This window comes from Balaenoptera borealis (genome assembly GCF_965194805.1).
Source record: "Balaenoptera borealis genome assembly, chromosome: X".
In the NCBI taxonomy this organism is placed as follows: Eukaryota; Metazoa; Chordata; class Mammalia; order Artiodactyla; family Balaenopteridae; genus Balaenoptera; species Balaenoptera borealis.
Window position 1 is genome coordinate 111791903 of NC_138881.1, and position 25276 is coordinate 111817178.

At 40.7% G+C, this 25276-nt stretch overlaps 1 protein-coding gene and 1 pseudogene across 2 annotated transcripts in view; one reads left to right on the forward strand and one right to left on the reverse strand.

Moving 5' to 3' along the window:
• LOC309621046 (cytochrome c oxidase subunit 7B, mitochondrial pseudogene) overlaps positions 1–25276 on the forward strand; it is a 576424-nt pseudogene that overhangs the window by 499206 nt on the left and 51942 nt on the right. The window lies entirely within an intron of this gene.
• The window catches only part of GPC3 (glypican 3), a 427066-nt gene that overhangs the window by 49844 nt on the left and 351946 nt on the right, over positions 1–25276 (reverse strand). The window contains exon 7 of the mRNA XM_082377895.1: positions 6263–6422. Coding sequence (XP_082234021.1) covers positions 6263–6422 — 160 coding nt within the window. The remainder of the gene's footprint in view (positions 1–6262; positions 6423–25276) is intronic.

Consider the following 25276-nt stretch of genomic DNA (forward strand, 5'->3'; position numbering starts at 1 on the left):
CTTTGTTTTCTGACTCGTTGCCATAAAGACGTTAGGCTCGCCAGCATGCTCTGGCTGTACCCACAGCATAACACAAGCTGGAGCAAGAAGAGGTCCAGGGAGGACAGGAGTGAGGGAGTGGTAACACAGATGTCTCTGAGATAGGTATTTCTTGCTGGGAGTTGTTCTGTGAGTGTATATTTCAAAATGTGCTTCCAACAGTAGGCATGCAGGTGTGCACGCCTACAAGAGTGTGCGCACGTGTGCATGTGTGCGCATGGGCGTGTGTGTGTGTTTCTGTGTGGGTGAGACTTGGCAGAGAGGCGGCACATGCTTCAGATGCTTAATCATCATGTCTTGGCCAGGGACACATGGCCAGAGCTTGCAAAGTTTCTCAGGGATCAGCCCCAGCCAAAGCACTGGGAGTAGCCAGCTTCCCAAACGACTTACAATAAGAGCTTTGACAAGGCCAAAAACTAGGAACAATGCTGATGGCAACCTGGCAACAAAACAGTCAGCTTATCACACCAGGTCCATCATGGATGATCTATCCTTGAAGGGAGTCCGAACATGTGTGTTCAGTGTAAATGTTTCATAACTCATGGGCTAAATTCAGTGTTTGCAGAAAATACATGCCGAACTAGGGTTGCTGAAAAAGCCAAAGAGCTTCCAGAGACTTTGGAATAGTTACAACAGTTTTAGGGTTGTTATAAATATTTGTAGAGCTGCACAGGTTACAAAGCACTTTCACACTGATTATCGCATTTGACTTTCACAAAAACTCACTGAGGTAAGCAAGGATGATTATCCCCATTTTACAGTTGGAGAAACTGAGGCTCAGAGTGGCTATATAACTTGCTCAAGGTCCTACTGTTAGCAAATACGCTAGGACGAGAACCCAAGTGTCCTAATCTATCACAGGGATGACTAGAACCCAAGGGACCTAATCTATCACAGGGATGACGGGCCTTGGGCCTATTTTATACTTCCTAGAATACATAGCCCACCGTGGGGGCAGGTTAGTGGCTTCTTCGATGCTTCAAGGATTAAGCCTAGGGCTTCCCTGGTGGCGCAGTGGTTGAGAATCTGCCTGCCAATGCAGGGGACACGGGTTCGAGCCCTGGTCTGGGAAGATCCCACATGCCGCGGAGCAACCAGGCCCGTGAGCCACAACTACTGAGCCTGCGCGTCTGGAGCTTGTGCCCCACAACAAGAGAGGCCGCGACAGTGAGAGGCCCGCACACCGCGATGAAGAGTGGCCCCCACTCCCCGCAACTAGAGAAAGCCCTTGCACAGAAACGAAGACCCAACACAGCCAAAAATAAATAATAAAATAAATAAATAAATTAAAAATTAAAAAAAAATTAAAAAAAAAAAAAGATTAAGCCTAAAGGCCAAAAGAGCTCAATTAGAAGGTGGTAACGACTGTAAACAGATCACCTAGGGATCTTGTTAACACGACCTTATGATTCAGTAGGTCTTGAGGTGGGGCCTGAGATCTGCATTTCTAACAAGCTCCCAGCTGATACAGACGCTGTTGCTCCAAGGACCCCACTTGGAACGGCAAGGGGTAAGGGGATGTTGCTGAATGTTGGCTACCTTGTTTTAGTTGCTTTTTATGGGTCTTAAACAAACAAAAAACCAAGGCGATTAATTCTAATCTGTATCTGCCGGCTCTTGCAGCACCCATAGGTCGGCAGGAACAGCAACAGACTAGTTGCTTTAATAGTAGATAGCATTGTTTGAGTGCTCACTAGGTGCCGGGCACTGTTCCAATGGCTTTGCATGGATTATTTTATTTAATGGCCACAACCCTATGAAACAGGCTGAGAGAAAGGAAATAACCCACCAAAAAGGGAAGCATATTAGCCTCGTTCTGAGAAGTGAAAGGAATAGGTCAAGCTGTAACTGTGGGTAAGAAGACATCGTATAATGGTCATCTCAGCAGCAATTAAATTCAACAACCAGAAAGAAGGGTCAGACTCTAAGCACAGAAATAAGAATTATAGAAAAAGAGAGCACTTGGGGAACTTTAGGATGAAGAGTTTTAAAAGTGAATATAGCCCAGAAGGCCTGGAAATTACTCAGAACTTCTTATGAGCATCCTGGCATACAAGTGTGCTGAGGGCCCTTGGTAAGAAGCCTGGCTTCTTTGACTGGAAAAGTCAAAGGAGCTAGAGTAGGGAAAATGAGATCTTTTTTCACGTGTAAATAGCTCAGGAGAAGAAAACAGGGAACCTGCAAGGTCAGAAGAAGGTGTCCCCAAAAGACTCCAATAAGCACCTTGCCAGGGACTAAAGCCAAATAAGTGAACATAATCACAGACTGCTGGCACGAGAATGGCCGGCGAGAGATGTCTGGGCATTCTCTTCATTTTACAAATGGAGAAACTGACTTCTAAAGAGAGGAAGGGGCTTGCCCTGGGATACATGGGACTTAGAAGCAAAGCCAAGAATAGAACCTCGGTGACCTGCACTTCATCCAGTGCAACGAAAGATGGGAAGAAGTGAGCCGGGGAAGCCAGCCAGCAGGACCTGGCTGGCTAGAGTGCAAAAGAACGGCTGAGGGACAAAAGGGAGATAGAAGAGAGCCTGAACATACTCTGAGCCTTGTTTTTTATTTTCAAGTCGTCTTTCGGAGGAAGGAATTTGGATGTTCTAAATGAGATGGCGGTAAACGCACACAGTGTTCCAAGTCTAGTTGACTAAGTGGATGTTGATGAATCACCAGGACCAGGTGGCATCTACCCAGATTTTGGGTAAAACTGTGTAACAGCTGACCGAAGTGTATAGCTTGTTATTCCAAATAGCTACTGTGCCACGAGCCTGGCAGATTGCCAATGAGTCTCCTCTCCACGAGAAGCATTTCAAAGGGGACCCAAGGAACTCCAGGATGGTAGGATCACTGAACATGTTAGGCAAGTGTAACCTATTGGGAGTAAGGCATCATTTTTCCCGTAAATTAAATTAACCACCATTTGTATAGCGTTTTACAGTTTACAAAGCACTTAGGGTAATCACGCCTAACTAATTGACTAGAATTGAGAGGATAAATGTGCATTTGGACAAAGGGAAACCAGTGGATGTAATCTATTCAGATTTTGAAAAGGCCCTTGACAAGGTCCCAGACCAAACACTGTTTTAAAAAGTTAAGTCACCATGGAACTGTGGAATCGTGTTTTGAAATGGATACGGAAGTGGCTTATAGGCAGGAAAGCAAGAGAAGGGATAAGCAGGGACTTTTGGAGAAACATCAACAGTGGTATGTACTAGGGATCAGCGTGGAGACCAGTTACTAGTTTGCTCAATCATCTGGGCAACCTTTAGATGACCAAAAGCTTTTGGGGGTAGCAAAGCAGATTTGTCCAAAGAGTGGCCTCCGAAATCTGAATCCTAACTCTCGACCTTAGCCACTGCATGACCTTAAGCAAATTACTCTACCTCTTCCAGCATCAGTTTTCTCATCTGTAAAGTGGGAATAATAATAGTGATGTTGTGAAAATGACATGAGGCAGTGCCTGGGAAGTCCTGGAACAGCACTTGCAGCATGGTAAGTGTCCAATAAACATAAGCTTCTATTATTTTTACTTATTATGTTTATTCAACATTCTTTTTATAGGATGCCAGGCTCTGAGCGATCATGTTATGCCCTAGGAATGGAACTTGGGAGCCACTGCAGACTATTTCTTGAAAGCACTGGCAGAATTTGTTTTAGTAATTCAGAGGACAGAGATAACTGTAGACTGAGATGGTTGTGAAAGACTTCATTGAAGGAAACTAATAATTATGGGTCACCTAGTATGTTCCAGATACTGGGTTAGACGCCTTACAAACTTTCCCCCTCGATTTGATCCTGAAATAGTCCTATGAAGTTGGGGTAATGATCCCCACTATGATGGATGAGGGAATGCAGACTTAGATAAGAGGCTAAGAACCAACCCAGGTCCTGCTAGCTCATAAGGAATAGAGCCAGAATTCAAATACAAATTTACTCTACCCCAAACCTATTTTTTTTCACTGCATCATACTTGAAATGTACTTTTAGGGATGGGTGTAATTTAAGAAAAAATAAAAGTGGGGTATCTATATAGAAATAAATGTGGGCAACGTTATGAAGACAGATAAGAACAGTATGTCTACTCATGCTCATGGGGCGTGAGTATGGTTGTTCTTGCCGAAGTGCAGGGTTCCTGTGGGGCTACTGGTGGGAAATGAAGCTGAAAGGATACTTGAGGCTAGACCAGAAGGCCCTCAGAACTCTGCTAAGGAGTCTGAGCGCTATCCTCCAGGCAATGGGGACAGGATGAAGGTAGCTGAGCTAGGGAGTGGTAGGAGATGCTTTAGAAAGACTAACCTGGCAGCTGTACAAGATAAATTTGGTGGAATCTTCTGCCTGGGTCTCTGATTCTTTGTTCTCTAATCTGCTAGCCTAAGGCTCTCAATACTCCTGTCTTAGCCTAGAAGACTGGAGACCACTTAAGATGTGATTGAAATAGCACATGCAGGGGGGTGAAAGGGGGATAGAAAGGAAACAGTGAGAGAAGCAGAAAAAAAATTACAGATCATCTACAGTGATTTGGTGCCCAACTGTATATGAAGGGCAAGGGAGAAGAGTCAAAGATGACTTCCGTTTTAAGCCTCAGCGACTGGGAGAATGGTAGTGGCATTAGAAAAATAAGGATATTAAGGGAGGAACCAGTTTGGGATTGTCTGTTGATACGTTTGATTTCCGACACATAGAGCTGGGGGTAATGGTGGGAAAGCCAGGAAGAAATGACTAGTAAGCAGCTGGAGATGTGGGATGGGAGCTCAGGAGAGCAGTTAAGATTGGAGGTAATGATTTTATGAATTATCCCCATAGTGATATAATAGTTAAAGAATGCTCATTGCAGCATTATCCACAACAGCCAAGAGGTAGAAACAACCTAAAGGTCCACTGATGGCTAAATGGTTAAAGAAATCGTGGTGCATACATGTAGTGGAATATTATTCAGCCTTTAAAAAGAAGGAAATCCTGTAGTCATATGCTACAACATGGATGAACCTTGAGGACATTACGCTAAGTGAAATAAGCCAGTCACAGAAGGGCTACATGATTCCACTTAGATGAAGTAGCCAAACTCATAGATGCAGAAAGCAAAATGATGGTGCCAGGGTTTGAGGGAGGGGGAAAGGGGAGTTAGTGTTTAATGGGGACAGAATTTCAGTCATACAAAATGAAAAAGTTCTGGAGATCTGCCGTACAATCTGCATATTATTAACAATACTGTACACTTAAAAGTTTGTTAAGAGGGCAGATTTCATGCTAGATTTTTTTTGCCAGAATGGAAAAAAAAAAAGAAGAACTTACAGAAATCAAAAAAAATTGAAAGAGCCAAAGTGGATAAGATCTGTGTTTTCTCTGGAAAAGAGAGAAAAGATAGAGGCTTAAGGAGACACCCAGTTTCAGGTAGGATTAGAAAGAACTAGTGAAGGAAAGAGGTTGAAAAAGAAAGAGGAGCTTGCAGGGTCTCAGAGGCCACGGGCAATAGGATTTCAAGGAGAAGGCTGTGCATTGCAGAAGGAAGAGCGTGACACTGGAAGTCTTAAGACCCAAGTTAGATTTCCAGCTCTGCCATTTAGATGAATCTCATTTCTCCTCTGAGCCCCAGTTTTCTTATCTGTAAAATGGAAACATGAACACCTATCCATACGGAAGTATTTTGTAAATTGGGCTAATCGATACAAATGTGACTTGTGAGGGAATATTTTTTGTTGTGGTTGTTTTGCCTTCTTGACAGTATCAGCTCTCTATTTTTCTTCTATTTGTTTTCACCTAGCCGTGCAGTTATGTGTCATAGCCTATCAGTGTTAGACTACTTGTGAGAAAAAAAACCAAATATGACATTCTAAAAAGAGAGGGTCAGCTAATGTCTTTTCCTTTGGAAATTATCCCATCATTGGTTTTCACCAGACTCTCAAGATTGCATTTCTTTTTTCATCTCTTTTTATAACTGAGAAGAACCAAGGAAATCTCCAGTAGGAAACAGAGCCAACTGATTTAGGTCAGTTCATTTTAGACAATGAGAAACGGGAAGTTACCCTCTACCCAGGTCCAGAGGTTTAAAAGAAAAAAAAAGGCTACCTGAAAACTTCATTTTCTAGAGTGTAGTCTTTCCTTGAAGAATTGATGGCATTGTGTGTTGCAGAGATTTTAGGGGAGTTATAGAGAGCAGATTCAATTGGTCTTTAATCCCCAAGCATCACCATTTTAGCTCAGATTTGAGCCAGCACTCGTCAGTTACCTGCAAGGAAGCGGAGCTGGTTCTTCACTTTCATCATTCCATCACCAGAGCCTCCGATACACTCATCTTCATCATCGCCGCAGTCTCCACTTTCAAGCCCTTCCTCGTCAAGGTTTTTATCCAAAACTCTACCCTTGGGCACAGACATGGTCCTCAGGAGCTGAAAGAAAACAACCAGGATTGTAGCAGTTCTTCATATTTCTCAGGCAGGGCTAAAACAGTGTGTTATTAACAGGAGGCATTAAAAAATGTTAAAAGAGTTACACAGAAGGTTTTACAAATCATTTTCAAACTTAAATAGACGTACACTGCTTATACTCTCTAGAGTTGCATACTTCTGGACCCTTCCATAGCATTTGACATGATTCTCCACCCTTCCACTCTACTTCCACCATCCAGTAGCCAGAGTGTATATTGTATCAGAACGTTCCCATGTCTTAAGTTCCTGAAAGCCTCCATGGGAGGAGAACTCACTGACGAGGAACTTAAGACATGATAGGCAAGGCATATTAATAGGCTGAGAGAACACCACGTTCAGAGAAGATGTCTATGGAAGCCCTCTCTAACTATATTTACAGTCACTAAATTAAAGCAACAAACGCATCCCACCAAATGAAGAGAATAGCAGTGACATTTTATACACATTTAAATGAATACTTATAATTAATTGCCTCGTACTATGCCCTGACCACTAGAAAAACTTGAAAAATATCTCCCTCTTCCACAATTTCAGTAAGATGCTTTGAAATTCATTTTGCTTCATTGTAGACCATGTGCCTAATAAGAGGCATGTCTGTTTTGTCCTTCAGTTTCTGGGTTTTCAGTCACACAGTCAATGCCTTTCTAATTTTATGGTGACTCCCGCCTCCCAAATGTCTCTCCATTGACTCAGAAGCCCAGCTCACAGCATGAGTGGTCTCTGAGGGCAGTTTTACTTTTCCTCACCATCTCTCTCCAAGGCTGTATTCCAACATCCTCTATTCCTCCTCTAGCTTCTGCCCCATCATCCATGTTTAGTTCTAAATCTCAGTCCCACCTTCCATTTTTAAATAATGGACAACAAAAGATGCTGGATATGCAGAAAGTGAGATCTTTGCGATTGCAGAAGAGGTATCTGGAAGAAAAAAATGCTGCATACATAACACAGGCACATCTTGGTTTCTGTGGCTTCCACTGTCTGTGTTCATTGTCACTGCAAAATATACTCTTATGTTCTCCACCTGTGATTTAGCTGTTACACCACGATCTACTTGCAACAAGCTACGTATCATAGAGAAATGTGACTGCAGGTTTGTTTCTCTTTTTAAGCAAAGAAAGAAAAGTCCACAACAAAAAGTTGGTTCTTTCCTGGCCAACAACCTCTACTGTTGTCTGAGAAGCCAACCCACCTACCATCTCCCACTCCAGCACCATCTCCGCCCTGCTGCTCTAAGGCATGTGCTTCTCTACCCCTCCTCCCAACCCCACACATCTAAATGTGTAATACAGACACACAGGCTAGGATAAGCTACACCAGCAGTTCTCTAACTTTTAGAATTTAGGACCCCTTTATACTCTTATTGGGAATCCCAGGGAACTTTTGATTATATATAGTTATATCTATCGACATTACCATCTTAGAAATTATAACTGAGAAATTTAAAAAATTATTTAATAACTAATTTAAACATAACAATAATAAACCCATGATATGTTAACATAAATAGCATTTTTAATGAAAAATAAATATATTTTCCCCTGACATAAAACCATTAGAAGAAGGGTGGCATTGTTTTACAATTTTGCACATATCTTTTTAAAAATTTTATTTATTTATTTTTATATTTATTTATGGCTGTGTTGGGTCTTCGTTTCTGTGCGAGGGCTTTCTCTAGTTGCGGCAAGCGGGGGCCACTCTTCATCGCGGTGCGCGGGCCTCTCACTGTCGTGGCCTCTCCTGTTGCGGAGCACAGGCTCCAGACACGAAGGCTCAGTAGTTGTGGCTCACGGGCCTGGTTGCTCCGCGGCATGTGGGATCTTCCCAGACCAGGGCTCGAACCCATATCCCCTGCATTGGCAGGCAGACTCTCAACCACTGCGCCACCAGGGAGGCCCCCACATATCTTTAATATCTAGCTTCATATGATAGCTGGATTGTCATATCTGCTTCTCCCTTCAATCTGTTCTTGTATGTTGTTTTGGTTGAAACATTTGCAGAAAATCCAGCCTCTCACAGGTATGTAATGGGAAAAGAGAGAAGTACTTTAGTAGCCTTTTCAGGTAACTGTGGATATTTTTCATTGATACTACATAAAAATTCAACAAGGAGGAAAGGTTACTTGCAATGTTGAATACGAAACCATATAAACAAACTCTTCATGTTCTGTTACATTAAACTCCATTGGTATGCTTCGAACTTTGAATGGGCCTTTTACCCATTTTGTCTCATCATGCTTGGATCATCCGGAAAATATTGGTTCACTGAGTTCTGCAGGTTTTCCAAATGTTGAAATCTTCCATTATATGATGTCAAAAAATCACATTGATTAACATCACCTCCAATCTCATTTAAAAAGTCTTTTAAATATTGGGAAGCTCTCAGGGTCATGGTGGCAGATACAAGTTTTCCAAAATTTTAATTTTCTCTTGAAAGTTCAAATGGTATCCTTGGCAACAAATACTGTTCAGTTTTTCCTTTAACTGTCGGGCTCTCCTTGTTCCTTTCGAAGAAAATGTCTAGCAAATACTCAAGTCTGTATAACCAGAGTTTGTCAGTCATTACAGAGGCTGGTTTAGCTTATAGCTTAAATAATCTCACAAGTGCGTTTCCTTGAGACACATATCAACACAGTTTGCAGCAGAAGTATCTTAAACATACGTCAAATGTCATAACGCAGAATATTCTTTAGAAGTATACTCAGGCGTTAAGGTTTAATACATTAATCAGTTTTACTGCTTCAGCAATGATATTCTTAAGTGAAATGCCTTTTATTTTCCTGCAGGTGTATGCCAGTGAAGAGTACAATGATGACGAGTACAGTTTGGCGCCATTGCCTTGATTCACACTGTGGTGCCAACAGTTGTCCTCACTATTGCTTTTGCAGCATCAGTGCAAATATCAGCACAGTGAAAAAGGCAAGTAACAGTTAGTATTATTGTGCAAGTAATTTTGACCTTGTGGATCCCTGGGTTTCATAGACTACCAGGGTTCATAAACTATTCTTTGAGTACTACTAACCTAGACTATAATGTCATTTCAGTTTGACCAAGACACCCCAACTTCTTCTATTACCATTATTTCCTATGGGAAAATTGCTTTTGACATACACATCTGAAGGTCAATTTTGAAAAATACATCCTTCGTGTATGTCATGGATTACCTGAATTAGAACTGTTCACATAAGGGGAAGCTGCGGTTAGATACAGCTTTGTGAACTTGCTCTTTCTCAAGCACGCCTCCCATCTGTGCCTTTCATTAATCCCTTCAGCAAACATTAATTGAGCACCTAATGTGAGTTGTTTTCATTTCTGTCTATTGAAAGCACTCCATCCTTTCAAGCCAAGTTCAAATGTCACTTCCTTAATAAAGCCTTCCTGGCCACCACAGGTAGTTATTATAGCTCTCCCTTTCCCTCTTCCAGCACTGCTCCCTTTATCTGTATCTCCTAAAGAGCACTTTACGTATGCAACCTGGTATTATTTATTTGTACACGTGGCTTCCCTCCACCACCAGACTGTGAGCTGCCCAGGGGCTGTGCTTTATTTACCTTTGAACCCCATAGCATTTAAGGTAGTGTCTGGCACATAGTAGGCACTCAATAAATGTGCTATTGAACTGAAGCAAAATGAAGTGGCATGGCATCTTTAATTCTTTAAAAGCTACTTCCACAACCTCATGGAAAAGGAGAAAGCCAAAGCACAGATGAATTATAGAAAAACTTGTGAATGAATAACTAAACCCTTTTGGACGACCCTGGCTAAGATCTGTAGCTAATCTTTGAGAGGCTGTTTTCCAACCTCGTGTACAATGCCCCCAGTATTCTCCGGTATTTCAGTTTTTTTTAAAGTGCAATTAAAAAAAACTTTAAAACTTTGCCAGTGAAATTACTTCTTTAGTTCTTAAATTACTCCCATTTTGGAGACAACTTCAGCATTGAAGAAGGATTACAGCATACTTTCAAACCATATTACACAGACATCTGCTGACGAGCCTAACCCTCACACATGAACAAAACAAATCCAAACCTAGAAAGCTATTGTTAATGCAAAAGTCTCAAAGAGTCTGAAGCTCCAGAGTGTTGAAAGAAGGGTAACGTGTCAGAGATGTGGAATTACCAGCGAGGACTGTGGATTTAGCACAGCCTGGAATTTGGCACAGAAATCAAATAAGCTAATTACAATTCACAATATTGACCGTTTTGTTCCCTCTCTCACTCTTTACAGTGTCTTCCAGACTGAACGCTCACTTTATAAAAGAAAAGTTATGAGGGCCTTGCACACAAATCAGTTAACTTTAGGTGCCTGATACTTCTGATGAACTGTTTGCCATTTTCAAAGGACACTATCCTATTAGCTTTTTAAAAGCCAGGGCTCAGAATAATGATTATCAATGTAAACTATCTTATTAAAACACCGATGATTTTACTCCACGACCCCCAGAACCATTCCCTAAACCTGACATTTCTGCCGTGCATTGTTTGGCCCCCCTTAGCAGGAAGTACACGAGGCCTTCCCACTGCCCAGCTTTTTCCACAGTTTCTACCCTCCTTGCTACTCTGACTCACATAAAACTATCATGGTTGTTTAAATATACAATCAATTTTTATTTTATAATACAATATTTTCATTATGTAAGTATTAATGTAATACAGAAAGAGGAAAGGAAAGAGAAATAAGGGAAAAAAAAAAACCCAATTCCCAAACTTTAAGAACCAATGTTTGTGTTTTCCGGGGTAGGGTTGTTTTTAATGTCTATATTTCTACACGGTTGAACTTGCATTTTAGAATCAGACTGACTTGGGTTTAGAATTCTGGTTTTTCCCCTTATTAACTTCTTTCTTTCCACTTACTAACCTTGCTGCTTAATCTCCCTACATCTCAATGTCCTCATCTGTAAAATGAGGAAAATATGCCTGCCTCATAGAATGGTTGTTATGAATAAATGTGATAAATGACATGCTTTAAATGCATTTAAAACACCTACACAGTGCCCCTCAGGGATCTACCCAAATTTACTTAACCAGTTTCCTAATGTTGAAAATATTACATTGCTTCTAGTTCTTTTTGCTCTTATAAGTAAAGATGGACCATCAGGAGCATTCCATAACTCTTTCCATATTTTTCCTTAGTTTCCCGTCAGTAGGATTACTGGGTCAAACGGTATGTACATTTTTATACACCATGGGAGTGAGTCTTCAATTTCCATAAGAATCACCTAGGATGTTCGTTAAAAACTCAGGCTCCCAGGCCCCACCCACAGAGCTTCTAACTTAGCAGGTCTGGGGTAGAGCAGAGATCTGCACTGTTAACTAGATCTACCCCTGCCCCTGCCCCAACCTTTCTGTGAGTGAACCACAGACCACACTTTAAGAAAGGCTGCTCCAGTGTCACTCCACTTCCCAGAAATCCCGTGAAAACCATCTTTGGACAAGAGTCACCTCAGCCCCACGTGTGTTTGAATTCATAATGCATGTTCTTCAGACCATTTTATAAAAAAGTAAATGCAATCTGATGATTTCCTTTTCACTTAGGTATGGACATCATGACCTTTTGTCTTTGTAGTTAATGAAAATACCCTTGTATAAAGTGAGTGACTTTGTTTGATTCGAAAGGGAAATATTTAAAGCTAGCCTTGGAACAGGTACTCAGGGTTGTGTGATAAAAGGAAACAAAAAGCCTGGAATAATTACTTAAGAAAATTAAAACCACAGCATAAGAGGAAAAAAGGCTTTCTGGAATACAGCAATTTCATGTTCTTATAACCATAACCAAGATAACAAAAGAGCACTGCAGCATGGGACGATGTGATTTGGCCAAAGCTCTTTTCATGCTTGCTTGACAGGAGAACAAAGATCAAACGACATACTTGTTGTTCTTAGGGGGATCAAATATGCTGAAATTAGACCAGCGAGAGCAGCAACTCTTGATCTGTCTATATGGTATAAGTAATGTGCCTCTTGGAATTATCTTGATTGCAAAGATATGAACCTTATCAGCCACACACTGTGCTAGGACTTAACATATGTTCTCTCATGTAATCCTCCAGTCTGCACCATCAATTTGTGTAATAGGGAAGACTGTCATCCCCATTTCCCACGTCAAGGGAGGCTCAGAGAGGGGATAAGACTTGACCAAGTCACTAAGTAAGTGATAGTGACCTCATTAAAAATATAGTCTTCTGCTTCCAAGTCCACAGGTCTTCAAAAAAAAAAACCCAAAAAACATGCTCTCTTAGGTAAAGACATCAACTAATGGGGCCTTCATTCACATTTTTTACCATCCTGACTTCTTCACCTAAGATAATTTCCAGTTCAATCTCATTTTCTCAGATGCTATCCATGAACTATACCTTGATGGGAAAGCCTTTTGTTATTGGGTCGGAGAGCTGGGAGGGGGAGATAATGACATTGGACGCCTCCTGCTTGTTCTTCCCAGCCTCGCCATCTACTTAAATAACCAAACCATCTCATCACAAACAGGTTTGTTTTGAAAAGCTTCAGACAGCTGGTTAGAATAGAATGAAAAATTCCATAACTGCTGTTACATGGTTAAGAGTTTTCTTGACTTTAAGCTCTTCAGCATTTTAAAAATAAAGGACAAGTAACAAGAGTAGATACTACAAATATGGGGCTTGGTACATATTTTGAGGATTTAGCTGGTTTTGTCTCTTTTGGCGACTCACATACCTCTCTCTAAGCATTTTCAAAAATATCTGGAATCCAGGTTTCATTTTAAAGCTATTAAGCTGGGCTTACAAAACTGATTTTGAACTATTTGGATGCTCAGCTTTATACAACCTGCAAGGAATGCTTTGGGGGCTCGGCTTTCCATGTCCACAGCAATGTAAATACATGCTTTACTGTTTGTATTTGAGTAGCATAAGCTAATGGGAAACAAATGTGTGACTCCGATGAATCCCAGCTTTTGGGGAATGCCATTATTATTTATACGCTGTGCACATCCACAAGACCGAGGGCACGTGACCTCTGCTTTGCATGCACACTTTCTTTGAACGAATGCACCAAACCACAGCCACAACTAATTGGAAACAATTGCGACTCCACACATTTGAGGAGAAGCCAGAACCAAAGGGTACAGGGCTAGAATTAATGGCTATATATGCACTTCACACATTGGAGAGGCAATAAAGTATAACCCTTAAGAGTGTGAGCTTTGGAATCTGACCCGCATGGGTATGAATCTCTACTCAGCCTACTTACTAGCTGTGTTACTTTCGGCAAGTCACTTAACCTCTCTGAGCTTCAGTGTCCTTGCCTGTAAAATAGAGGATAATGCTATTCATTAACTTTGCAGGGTTGTTGAAGAATTAAATTCAATAGCACCTTTCACCTTTCATAGTCCCATGTATCCTTTTTTCATAGAACTTTCCACAGTTTGCAATTATATATTCCCCTGTTGCACCCCGACTAGACTAACAGGAGAAATAATGGTCTGTTTCAATGTGCAGCACGGTGTTTGGTACAAAGTAAATGTTCAATAAATATTCATTAAATGGATGAATGAACAGATAAATAGAATAATGCATATAAAGTGCTCAGCACATTGCTTGGCAAGGTCATTAGTTCTCGAACATGTTAACCCTGTTGCTAAGGATAATGATGATGATCTTGAAGATGAAGAAAGGGAGGAAGTGGAGAAGGAGGAGCGGTAGCAGCCCCAGAGGCAGACACGAAGAGCTTCTTACAGATGCCTTGTGAAGCAAAACAAGTAACACTCCCTGGCCAAACCCTGAGGCACCAGAAAAAAAAGGGTGGGTGGAAATTTTGTAAGAGTCTGGGGAAACCCTTCTGGATGCTCCCAGTAAGATAAGGGTCTGTGCGCTAAGGATGCACGCAGAGATGTGTAGTAATAAAGAGCAATGGGACCCGCTAGAGGCTGTGCTTCCATGTGGTGTCACTGAGAAGGCCACCCACACCCAGATACACTCTTGCCTGGGCATTGCTTCCATGTCCGCCTCTTATCCACAGCACACACTTTCTCTACCACTTCTAGCTTCCCCGATTCTTACTTTACGTTTGTTAATGTAGCCTGGAAACTTGTGAGAAGAAGTCCTCCCAACTCAATAAATACCTGGATAGTAAAACAAACCAGGATGTGAAAGAAGCAAACTCGGGATGAAATTAAAACTATTTTGGTGGGGCTCGCTCCCAGTGGCAGAAATGGTTCTCTGCGGTTAGGAATCTGTCCACTGCCTTAAAATAAAAATCTTTACAATAATATTACCAATAGCTTAGAACTGTATAGAGCTTTACGCTTTTCCAAGAGGAGGCAAAGCACGGTGGTTAAAATCTCACACTCTCTAGAGACAGAAAACTTGTGTTCAAATCTAGACTTTATCGTTTACTAGCTTTGTTATTATAAACAAGTTATTCTTTAACCTCTCTGATCCTTATATTTCTTATCTATAAAACGTGTATAATAATACCTATACCTATCTCCCACATTGCATTATCATGGGGATTAAATGAGGTAAACCATGTAAAGGACTAAGCTTAGTATCTGGCACACAGTAAGTACTTACACAATGATATATTAATATTATATATTAAAAATGATATGTTTATAAGACCTGAATCTCTGAAGAGGATGAATTCTGAATTTTTGGTTCCAGTTAACATTCAATTACGGCCTGGGTAGGGCTCATTCTGTGGAACACCGTAGGCTCTCAATAAATCTTAGTTATTGTGTCATTACTATCAGTATTTCATTATTTTTATAATTAAAAGTAGTTCCATATCTGTTTTCTCGGTTGATCCATCCCGGACCCCTGTGAGGCAGCAGGGCAAGTATTATTAGCTTCATTTTACAAATAAGGAAATTGGAGCTGAGAGAGATGTGAGGCAACGTGCCCATTTTTATCTTGAAAAAGTTCAAGGGTAGTTACTGTAAAGTGGTTAGAAATTGGAATGGGGCCAGGGAGGAGGGCTTCTGTAATCCAGCATTAAATTGGAAAGGGCATGGCCCTGGGACTAGCACAGGGCCTGACACATAGCAGGTGCTTAGGAAATGCTTGGTAACCGAAAGAATAAATGAACCAATGGGCTAACAAAATAAATAAGCAATTTACTGACCGACTTTTGATTCTCTCAATCTCTCTCTCTTCAACCCTGGTCTGATACGCCATTGCTATTGCTCTGGAAATAGCTGATTCCTACCAGGGAGCCCTGGATACACTGAGGCTAGACAGATGTACAGTTAGACTGAGTGACTGACTGCCAGTGGGTCCCATATTCCCCTAGAGCTGAGGGAGCCCCCTCCTCTGATAAAGCAGGGCCAAGTGAAAGAGGAAGGCAGGAAATTGATCTTTTTAAGCAAATGAACCAAGTAATTCAAAGGGATATGGCCAACCAAAGCACTAAGTGGCTGAACGAGGTTCCTGAGGCCACCTGGTGAGCCTCTTCCAATCCCCACATGAGTACTCTGTCTGCTAGATCACTTGGCCTATTGTGTGTTAGTTCTGTGCTCTGTAATGACCTCCTTTAGGGTCTTTAGCATTACTAGAATAAATCTCATTGTAAGGGTCCAAAAGCCCCACAAAACACAGAAGCTGGCTAGATAAGGCTGATTGGCCAGGTGTGGCAGCCAAATGCAAATACAGCAGGGTAACCTTGCAGGCCACCAAGTCCAATTTCCCTCTGAAGGCATCCGACCCTGGCTACCACCATGGCTGAAGATTAGTGACTTTTTGTCCCTATGTCAGTTTTAAATTGTGAAAAGCCTCAAGAATGAAATATACCTTTTTTCTGGAAGGAAAACTTACTTCGAAGACATCTGTGAAACCCCACAGCACCACTTGGGTTTCCAAAGGACCGCCGTAATTAGATGAGGGCCACTGACAGAGGATAAGGGTCCCAGGGTGAGAGTATACCAAGATATCACGTTTCCTCAGGGAACTGAGGTTACACAGACGTGATTTGCGCATTTACTATTGTCTTAGTGTATAAATCTGATTCATTCCAAATAGACATTTTGTGGTTATACTTTTGGGAAATGAGAATTCTTGCCTCTAAAAATAACCTCTGTGTATGAGCCACAGCAGCTATGTCATCAAGCACAGGGCCTTAAGAGTCAACCGAATGCATCTGCCCCACCAAGGATTAGTGAGATGCCTCTAGTTTCCCTGTCAAAGCTTCCTGCCTTTAAAGGCTAGGTCTAGATCAGGATTTATAAATAGGTTTTCCTTCTCTGGTGTACTATTTGAAAAATATGAAGTTAAAATATGTTTCAGATAATTAAGGCTGCACTGTATTATTCTGAAGTGTAATAAATGGCCTGGTGCATCTGGTACAAATAAATTGGCTGGGACTTGATGAAAAACCAGATTCTGAGTTTCTAGTTATTATTTCCTTGGAGGTCAGAGAGCTTCAAACATTTCCCTTTCCAAGTTTTAGGCTATAGATTCCTAAGGGGGAAGTAGGCTCCCACAGGAAACATGAGTAAAATTATTTTAGTATTCATATCTAATCACATACTTTTAAAGGTTGAAATAGAAGAAGCAAAAGAATGGTACTCTTCATCAATGTTCATAGCAGCACTATTCACAACAGCCAAGACATGGAAGCAACCTAAATGTCCATTGACAGATGAATGGATAAAGAAGAGATGGTGTATATATAGTGGAATATTACTCAGCCATAAAAAAGAATGAAATAATGCCCTTTGTAGCAACATGGATGGATCTAGATATTATCATATTAAGTGAAGTAAGCCAAAGACAAATATCATATGATATCACATATGTGGAATCTAAAATATGATACAAATGAACTTATTTATAAAACAGAAATAGACTCACAGACATAGAAAACAAACTTACGGCTATCAAAGTGGAAAGGGGAGGGGGAGGGATAGATTAGGAGTATGGGATTAACAGATACACACTGCTATATATAAAACAGATAAACAAGGACCTACTGTATAGCACAGAGAACTATATTCAATATCTTGTAATAACCTATAATGGAAAAGAATCTGAAGCTGTACACCTGAAACTAACACAATATTGTAAATCAACTAGGGTTAAATTTAAAAAAGACATTCTCACAGCATTTTCTTTACTTATGATCATGATGAATATGAGGAGTGTTGTTCAATGTCATTTTACAACAGGCTACCAGTTTGATTCTGCAAGTTTGGAAATCAGTAATAAATACTCAGAGAACTCTCAAAAAAAAATAAAGAATGGTGCTTTTGTATATTTTTTAGTGTCACTCCTTAAGTGAAGATTAACTTAAGAAATGCTTGGGTAATTCTTTTAAATATGAAAAACTAGGATGTGTACTAAAACAGTGCTTTGTGTGGTAAACACAGCATTAAAGATGCTAGAACAATTGACCCTTTCTGAATCCACCATGTATAGGTTTTGTAACACTTTGGTCACAGAAGACAACTAGAGAGAGCATTGGAATTTTACGAGGGCCACTGGCATCCCTAGTTGTGTACTGCAGCTACCAAATGATTAAGTCCTTCCTTATCATGGTATAGTTTTCTTTTCTGTACCTTGAGTGGTTTGAATGGAGTAGTCAAACAGTGGATGGAGGAATGTGAAACGGAACTGCTGGTGTTCCCCGATAGCAAAGGAATTCGAGCCCTACTTTTTTGGTAACTGTTTAGGACACTGCTTTAAAGGAAATCACTGAACACTGTAGGATAACTCAAGCGTGGCCATTAACACTTTGAATATATTCACTACCTTGCTGGAATTGTATTATTTGCTCAGATGGTCTTTTAACAAAATTCACAGCCATTTTACATCTACTTCTTATTGATATTGGTGATCATTCTTCCAATTTTAGCTTAGTCACTTCTAGTTTCAGAAATTCCAGCTGCAGAATTTTCTACTGGGTTGATTGTGTATACTTACAAAATACTTGCTACTTAGCATTTGGCTAAACTATCGTTCACACTCACCTTTCATCCCCACATAAAACACTCACTAATTTAGTATATTTAAATACTTGCCATTTGGTAGCAAATCTTAGATTAATTTCACTTCTCTGAAGTAAGCACAGAGTTGGAGTCTAGTACAGATACAATCATTTTCATTCCCATCTGGGTCTCTCTCATCATTGCTTCTTATGCTTAAATTCCAAACCTCATCAAGCATTTCTCCTATTGGCTCTGCCTAGGAATCCATTCCTCAGACAGGCCCCTTGTTTTTCCTAAGAAGCTCACTAGGATTTAACCACAAGGTCTGGGAAGAGCACCATGTAACCAAGTCCAGCTAATCTGTACTCAGTGTTGGGCAGGGCTTGATTCTGTGCTATTTTGGTGAGGTATATGTCCCAGAAATTATGGTGAATTATTTTCCCTGTTGGCTCTCATTGGTGCATGGGGTATGAACATTTTGCTTGCTCCGAGGACTGAAGTGTTTGGCTGGCTGTCTTACCTGGATTTCTTCTCTAGTTCACAAAACTATTTGGTGATGATGGTGGTGATAGAGTAGCAGGAATAGGAGAATGTAAGTGTGGGAGGGGAAAAGGACAGCTTATAACAGACTGCAGCCAACACACATTTATAGTTTCACCTTTCTTTGTTTCTCTTCACGGAGCTCAGTAGGTAAGAATGTCTTGGGACTTCCCTGGTGGTCCAGTGGCTAAGACTCTGCGCTCCCAATGCAGGGGGCCCGGGTTCGATCCCTGGTCAGGGAACTAGATCCCACATGCTGCAGCTAAGAGTTCACATGCCGCAACTAAGACCCAGCACAGCCAAATAAATACATAAAAAAAAAAAGAATGTCTTGACCAGTTCTAACATGGGCTTCTCCACCATCTTCTGAGATTCCTTTTAGTCATATTCAATTAACATTTTGTTAAATAAACACCTGTTTCCCTCCCCCACAATGTTTAACCCCTTTTGATATACCAGGTAATATGCACACATTCTGAACATCGTGTTTGTTCAACATACTTCTGGATACAGCCATGGTAATTCTCATCTTTGAAGAAATTAACTTGCATAACCTAGCTACATGCAACAGGTAAGGAGATGGTTGGGAAGCAGAGAACCTACCTCCCAGAGAATGGTGTCCAGTATCAGAAATGGAGATATTAGATGTATTGAGCACCCAGAAGTGCTCAGCATTATATTCAACACCTGGAATGGTAAGTGAGTCAGAAAGGACCTGAGAGATATATCGTCCAATCCCCGCATCTTACAGATGAGCATAGCAAGCCCACACAGACAATTGTTAGTAGAGCTTTTCAACACACGAGTGCTGCAAGTAATGCTAGCTTTCTGCCTAATCCTTGGGGATATCACAGGAGAATCAGTTGAGAGCAGGTAAGATAAGAGAGAGGCAAAGGGACTTGAGAGTTGCAAAATGCCTTTAGTTACAGAAAAAAGGGCAATGAGGTTCTTCTTCCTGGATCCTTAGCCAAAGCTGGTCAAAGCACAGGCTAGGAAGAGAATAGCATGGCCCCTGGGAACATGTGGCAGCCGATTTCCAGGTTGGCATGGGCAAGAGATAATAATAGAACATGGAGCTTGCCCTCAAGAAATATATAGTCCACAAGGAGTTCTTCTCTAGAAGGTGTGAAAAGCAGTGGAATAAAAGCTTCCAAAGTCCTCATCTTATCTGCTCCTGATTAGGTGGATAAATCCACCTGCCAAAGTACTGGTACTTCCTTATTTTCTCCCATTCATCTCTTCTGTCTATTCCCAAGTAATTCTGGTTGAAAACATCTCAGAGAGGCTTAATCATACTGAAATCCTTGCATTTGCATTCAATTAAACATAATTCCATTTTGTTTCCTACTCTCTTTACTTATACACATTTAAGTGTTTGATGAATTTTGTTAAAACAAATGGTGAATTCCTAAGTTATGGTGGCTTTCAACTAAATTGAAACTTCAAATATGTTGCTGTCCCGAAGATTAGATTTGGTGGGCTGGTTGTAATTTATACATCTTTAAATAACAACTATATTTAAGGACTGCCCTGACATTTCAGATGGTCGACATCTTGTGTTGTCATGGTTCCAGAAACAGACAGGGATATATACAGTGTAACCATCAGTGAAGTTATATGTAGTGACTCTACAAGTTTGAACTAAATTCCAGCATCATTATCTGTGAGTTAACAGTGCAGAGACCTTCTGCTATAAATGCACCACCCACAACATCAGGGACAAAGTGTCCAACAAATTCACTCACTTGGGTACTCACACTTATGCAGATACCTTAATTAATGGAAAACAAGTGCACAATTGCCTGCCTTAATTAGTAATATAAACCTAGAGGGCCACAGGGGTTTATAGGAGGCTGCTGTTACTGCTAAACAAGTTGTTCTCCTTCCCAAAACATGTCCCTACTCCACATCACTCCAGCTTGACTTCTGTTTCTTATTCTAGTTATACCAGCCAGAAAAAAGATTTTTCCATCAACTCAACTGGGAAAATAGCTCCTTCGCTTTTGTCATTAAGATAATACCTCCTTTATGCAAGCAGAACCTGTACACTTAGAAACACTACCTTGCTTTTAGAGGAGCACAATCATTCCCTGTATTGCTTTGTGAAATTCCACTTTCTAGCTCTATGTTAAATAATTATCCAAACCTACTATTTCTCACAGCTCTGCGTTTAAAATCAAAGACAAAGGGAGAATTATGAAAGCAGTGAGAGAAGCAACTCATCACGTACAAGTAATAATCAACAGGATTAACAGCTAATTTCTCATAAAAAACTAAGAAGCCCAGAAGGCAGTGGGATAAGAGACTCAAAACACGGAAAGAAAAAAAAAAACCAAAACTGTCCACTAAGAATTCTATATCCAGCAAAACTGTCCCTCAAAAAATGAAGACATTCCCAGATAAACAAAAGCTGAGGGAGTTTGTCACTATTAGACATGCCCTGTAAGAAATACTAAAGGGAATCCTTTCAGCCTAAATGAAAGGATACTAGACAGTAACCCAAAAGTAGTAGGAAGAAATGAAGAAAACTAGAAAAGGTTAACTCCATAGGTTGTTGTTATTATTATTATTACATTTTTGCTTAGTAAATACTTTTTCCTATTGCTTTTAAAGGACAATTGCATAAAGATATAATTAGAAATATGAGTTGATGGGCTTATAAAGATGTAAACTGTATGACAATAACAGCACAAAGGAGGGGAGAGGGAACAAAGCTATACAGTAGTAATGTTAAGTTGGTATTAATGCAAATTAGATTGTTATAAATTAAGATGTTAATTGTAATCCACAGGGCAACTACTAATAAAATAATTTTTTAAATGTAATAAAGTGAATGACAAGGGAATTAAATGACAAACTATAAAATATTTAACGCAAAAGGCAGTAATGGAGCAATAGAGAGAAAAAAAGAGACATAAGATATGTAGAAAACAAATAGCTAAATGACAGATCTAAATCCTACTGTATCAGTAATGACATTAACTAATTGGATTAAACTCTCCAATCTAAAGGCAGAGATCTAATGATACACTGCCTATAAGAGATATACTTCACATTCAAAGACAAAAATAGGTTGAAAGTAAAAAGATGGAAAAATATACTATGCAAAGAGTAACTTAAAAAGAGCTAGAGTGGCTACACTAATATCAGATAAAATTTATTTTAAGACAAAAACTGGTACTATAGACAAAGAAGGTAATTTTTTAAAAGACTGAGGGTCAATACCAATAATTCACAATTATAAATGTATATGTATCTAACAACAGAACTTGAAAAGACATGAAGTAAAAACTGACAGAATTGAAAGGAAAAATAGGCAACTCAGAAATAGTAACTATAGGGCTTCCCTGGTGGCGCAGTGGTTGAGAATCTGCCTGCCAATGCAGGGGACACGGGTTCGAGCCCTGGTCTGGGAAGATCCCACATGCCGCGGAGCGACTAGGCCCGTGAGCCACAATTGCTGAGCCTGCGCGTCTGGAGCCTGTGCTCCGCAACAAGAGAGGCCGCGATAGTGAGAGGCCCGCGCACTGCGATGAAGAGTGGCCCCCACTTGCCGCAACTAGAGAAAGCCCTCGCACAGAAACGAAGACCCAACACAGCCAAAAATAAATAAATAAATAATTCCCATTTAAAAAAAAAAATTGTTTAAAAAAAAAAAAAAAGAAATAGTAACTATAGATAGTAATACCCCATTTTAAATAATGGGGAGAGCAACTAGACAGAAGATCAACAGGCCATAAAAGACTTAAATAACATTATAAACTAACTGGTGCTGAGGAAACCGGATATCCATAAGTAAAAGAATGATTTTTGATCCCTACCTCATATCATATACAAAAATTAACTCAAAGTGACCAAAGGCCAAAATGTAAAACAATAAAGCTCTTAAAGGAAAACACAGAGGTAAATCTTTGTGAACTTCGGTGAGGCAAAGCATAAGTACAAAAGAAAAAAAATAGATAAATTGGACTTCATCAAAATGAAAAACTTTTGTGCATCAAAAAACACTATCAAGGGAGATTGGGATTGACATGTATACACTATTGATACTATGTATAAAACAGATAACTAATGAGAACATACCATAAAGCACAGGGAACTCTACTTAATGCACTGTGGTGACCTAAATGGGATGGAAATCCAAAAAAGAGGGGATAGGGACTTCCCTGGTGGCACAGTGGTTAAGAACCCGCCTGCCAATGCAGGGGACACAAGTTCGAGCCCTGGTCCGGGAAGATCCCACATACCTCGGAGCAACAAAGCCCGTGCACCACAACTACTGAGCCTGCGCTCTACAGCCTGCGAGCCACAACTACTAAGCCCGTGTGCCACAAATACTGAAGCCCGCGTGCTTAGAGTCCATGCTCTGCAACAAGAGAAGCCACCGCAGTGAGAAGCCCGCACACCGCAACGAAGATTAGTTCCCGCTCGCCACAACTAGAGAAAGCCCATGCATAGCAATGAAGACCCAAAGCAGCCAAAAAACAAATAAATAAATAAAAGAGGGGATATATGTATATGTATAGCTGATTCATTTTGCTGTACAGTAGAAACCAACACAACATTATAAAGCAATATACTCCAATAAAAATTAATTAAAAATCACTATCAAAAAAGTGAAAAGACAACTCAGAGACTGGGAAAAATTTTTTGCAAACCACATATCTGATAAGGGTCTTGTATCCAGATTATCTAATGAACTCTTATAAGTAAAAATAAAAAGACAACCCAATTTTTAAAATGCAAAAAGGATCTGAGTAAACATTTGTCTAAAGAAGATACAGAAATGGCCAATGAAAAGATATTCAACATCGTGAGTCATTACTGAAATGCAAATCAAAACCACAATGAGCTATCACCTCATTGGATGAAGCTTGAACATATTATGCTAAGTGAAATAAGCCAGTCAAAAGGACCACATGTTATATGATGCCACTTATATAAAATGTTCAGTATAGGCAAATTCATAGAAAGTAGATTAGTGGTTGCCACAGGCTGGGGGAGGGGAGAATGGGGAGTGACTGCTAATATTATGGGGTTTCTTTTGGGGGTGATGAAAATGTTCTGGAATTAGATAGTGATGATGATGGTGATGGTTGTACAACTCGGTCAATATACTAATAACCAGTAGATCATACATTTTAATAGGGTAAATTTTATGGCATGTGTATTTTATCTCAATTAAAAGAGAAAAAAGGGAAGCAACCAACTGGGAAAAATTTGCAACCCCAAATTTAGAAATAAACTTCCTATTGTTGACATTAGGGAGGTCATTGAAAATTCTACTCTTTATTGATACGACTGGGTGTCCCCTCCTGTGAAAAGATATTTTCCTGGAATAATTTTAAGGGAAAACCTTTATTTTATTTTTCTATTTCAATTTGCCTGAAAACTATTATACCAGCACATCAATTATCTTATTACACCAAAGTCTCAGTGACCTCAGTCTTCCACAAAAATCTTTCATGGATTTGCCTTCAGTACTCATTCAGACCACGGAAAGTGTGCCATGCAAGGAGAAGGGCCATCAAGGAGAAGCAACATAGCCAGTTCTGATATGACAAGGGCCTATACAGTTTTAGCACATGAAGAAACACTGGAAACAAGAGTTCACTAAATAGTTGTCATTTGGCTAAATTCTTGAGGTAGAAAATCAAAATGATTCCTAAACCATGAATAATGTATTGGAAGGTTATGGTTTCCTGGGAGAGCTGAAGACATTCCTACTGTTAATAGTAATAGGGGAGGAGCTTCAAGATGGCGGAAGAGTAGGACGCAGAGATCACCTTCCTCTCCACAAATACATCAGAAATACATCTACATGTGGAGCAGCTCCTACAGAACACCCACTGAATGCTGGCAGAAGACCTCAGACTTTCCAAAAGGCAAGAAACTCCCCACATACCTGGGTAGGGCAAATGAAAAAAGAAAAGACAGAGACAAAAGAATAGGGACGGGACCTGCACCAGTGGGAGGGAGCTGTGGAGGAGGAAAGGTTTCCACGCACTAGGAAGCCCCTTCGCGGGCGGAGACTGCGGGTGGCAGAGGGGGGAAGCTTCGGAGCCACGGAGGAGAGCACAGCCACAGGGGTGCGGAGAGCAAAGCGGAGATTCCCGCACAGAGGCTCGGCGCCGAGCAGCACTCACCAGCCCGAGAGGCTTGTCTGCTCGCCCGCCGGGGCGGGCGGGGGCTGGGAGCTGAGGCTCGGGCTTCGGTGCTAGCCGGGAGGGAGTCCGGGAAAAAGTCTGCAGCTGCCGAAGAGGCAAGAGACTTTTTCTTGCCTCTTTGTTTCCGGGTGCGCGAGGAGAGGGGATTCAGAGCATCGCCTAAACGAGCTCCACAGACGGGCGCGAGCCACGGCTATCAGCGCGGACCCCAGAGGCGGGC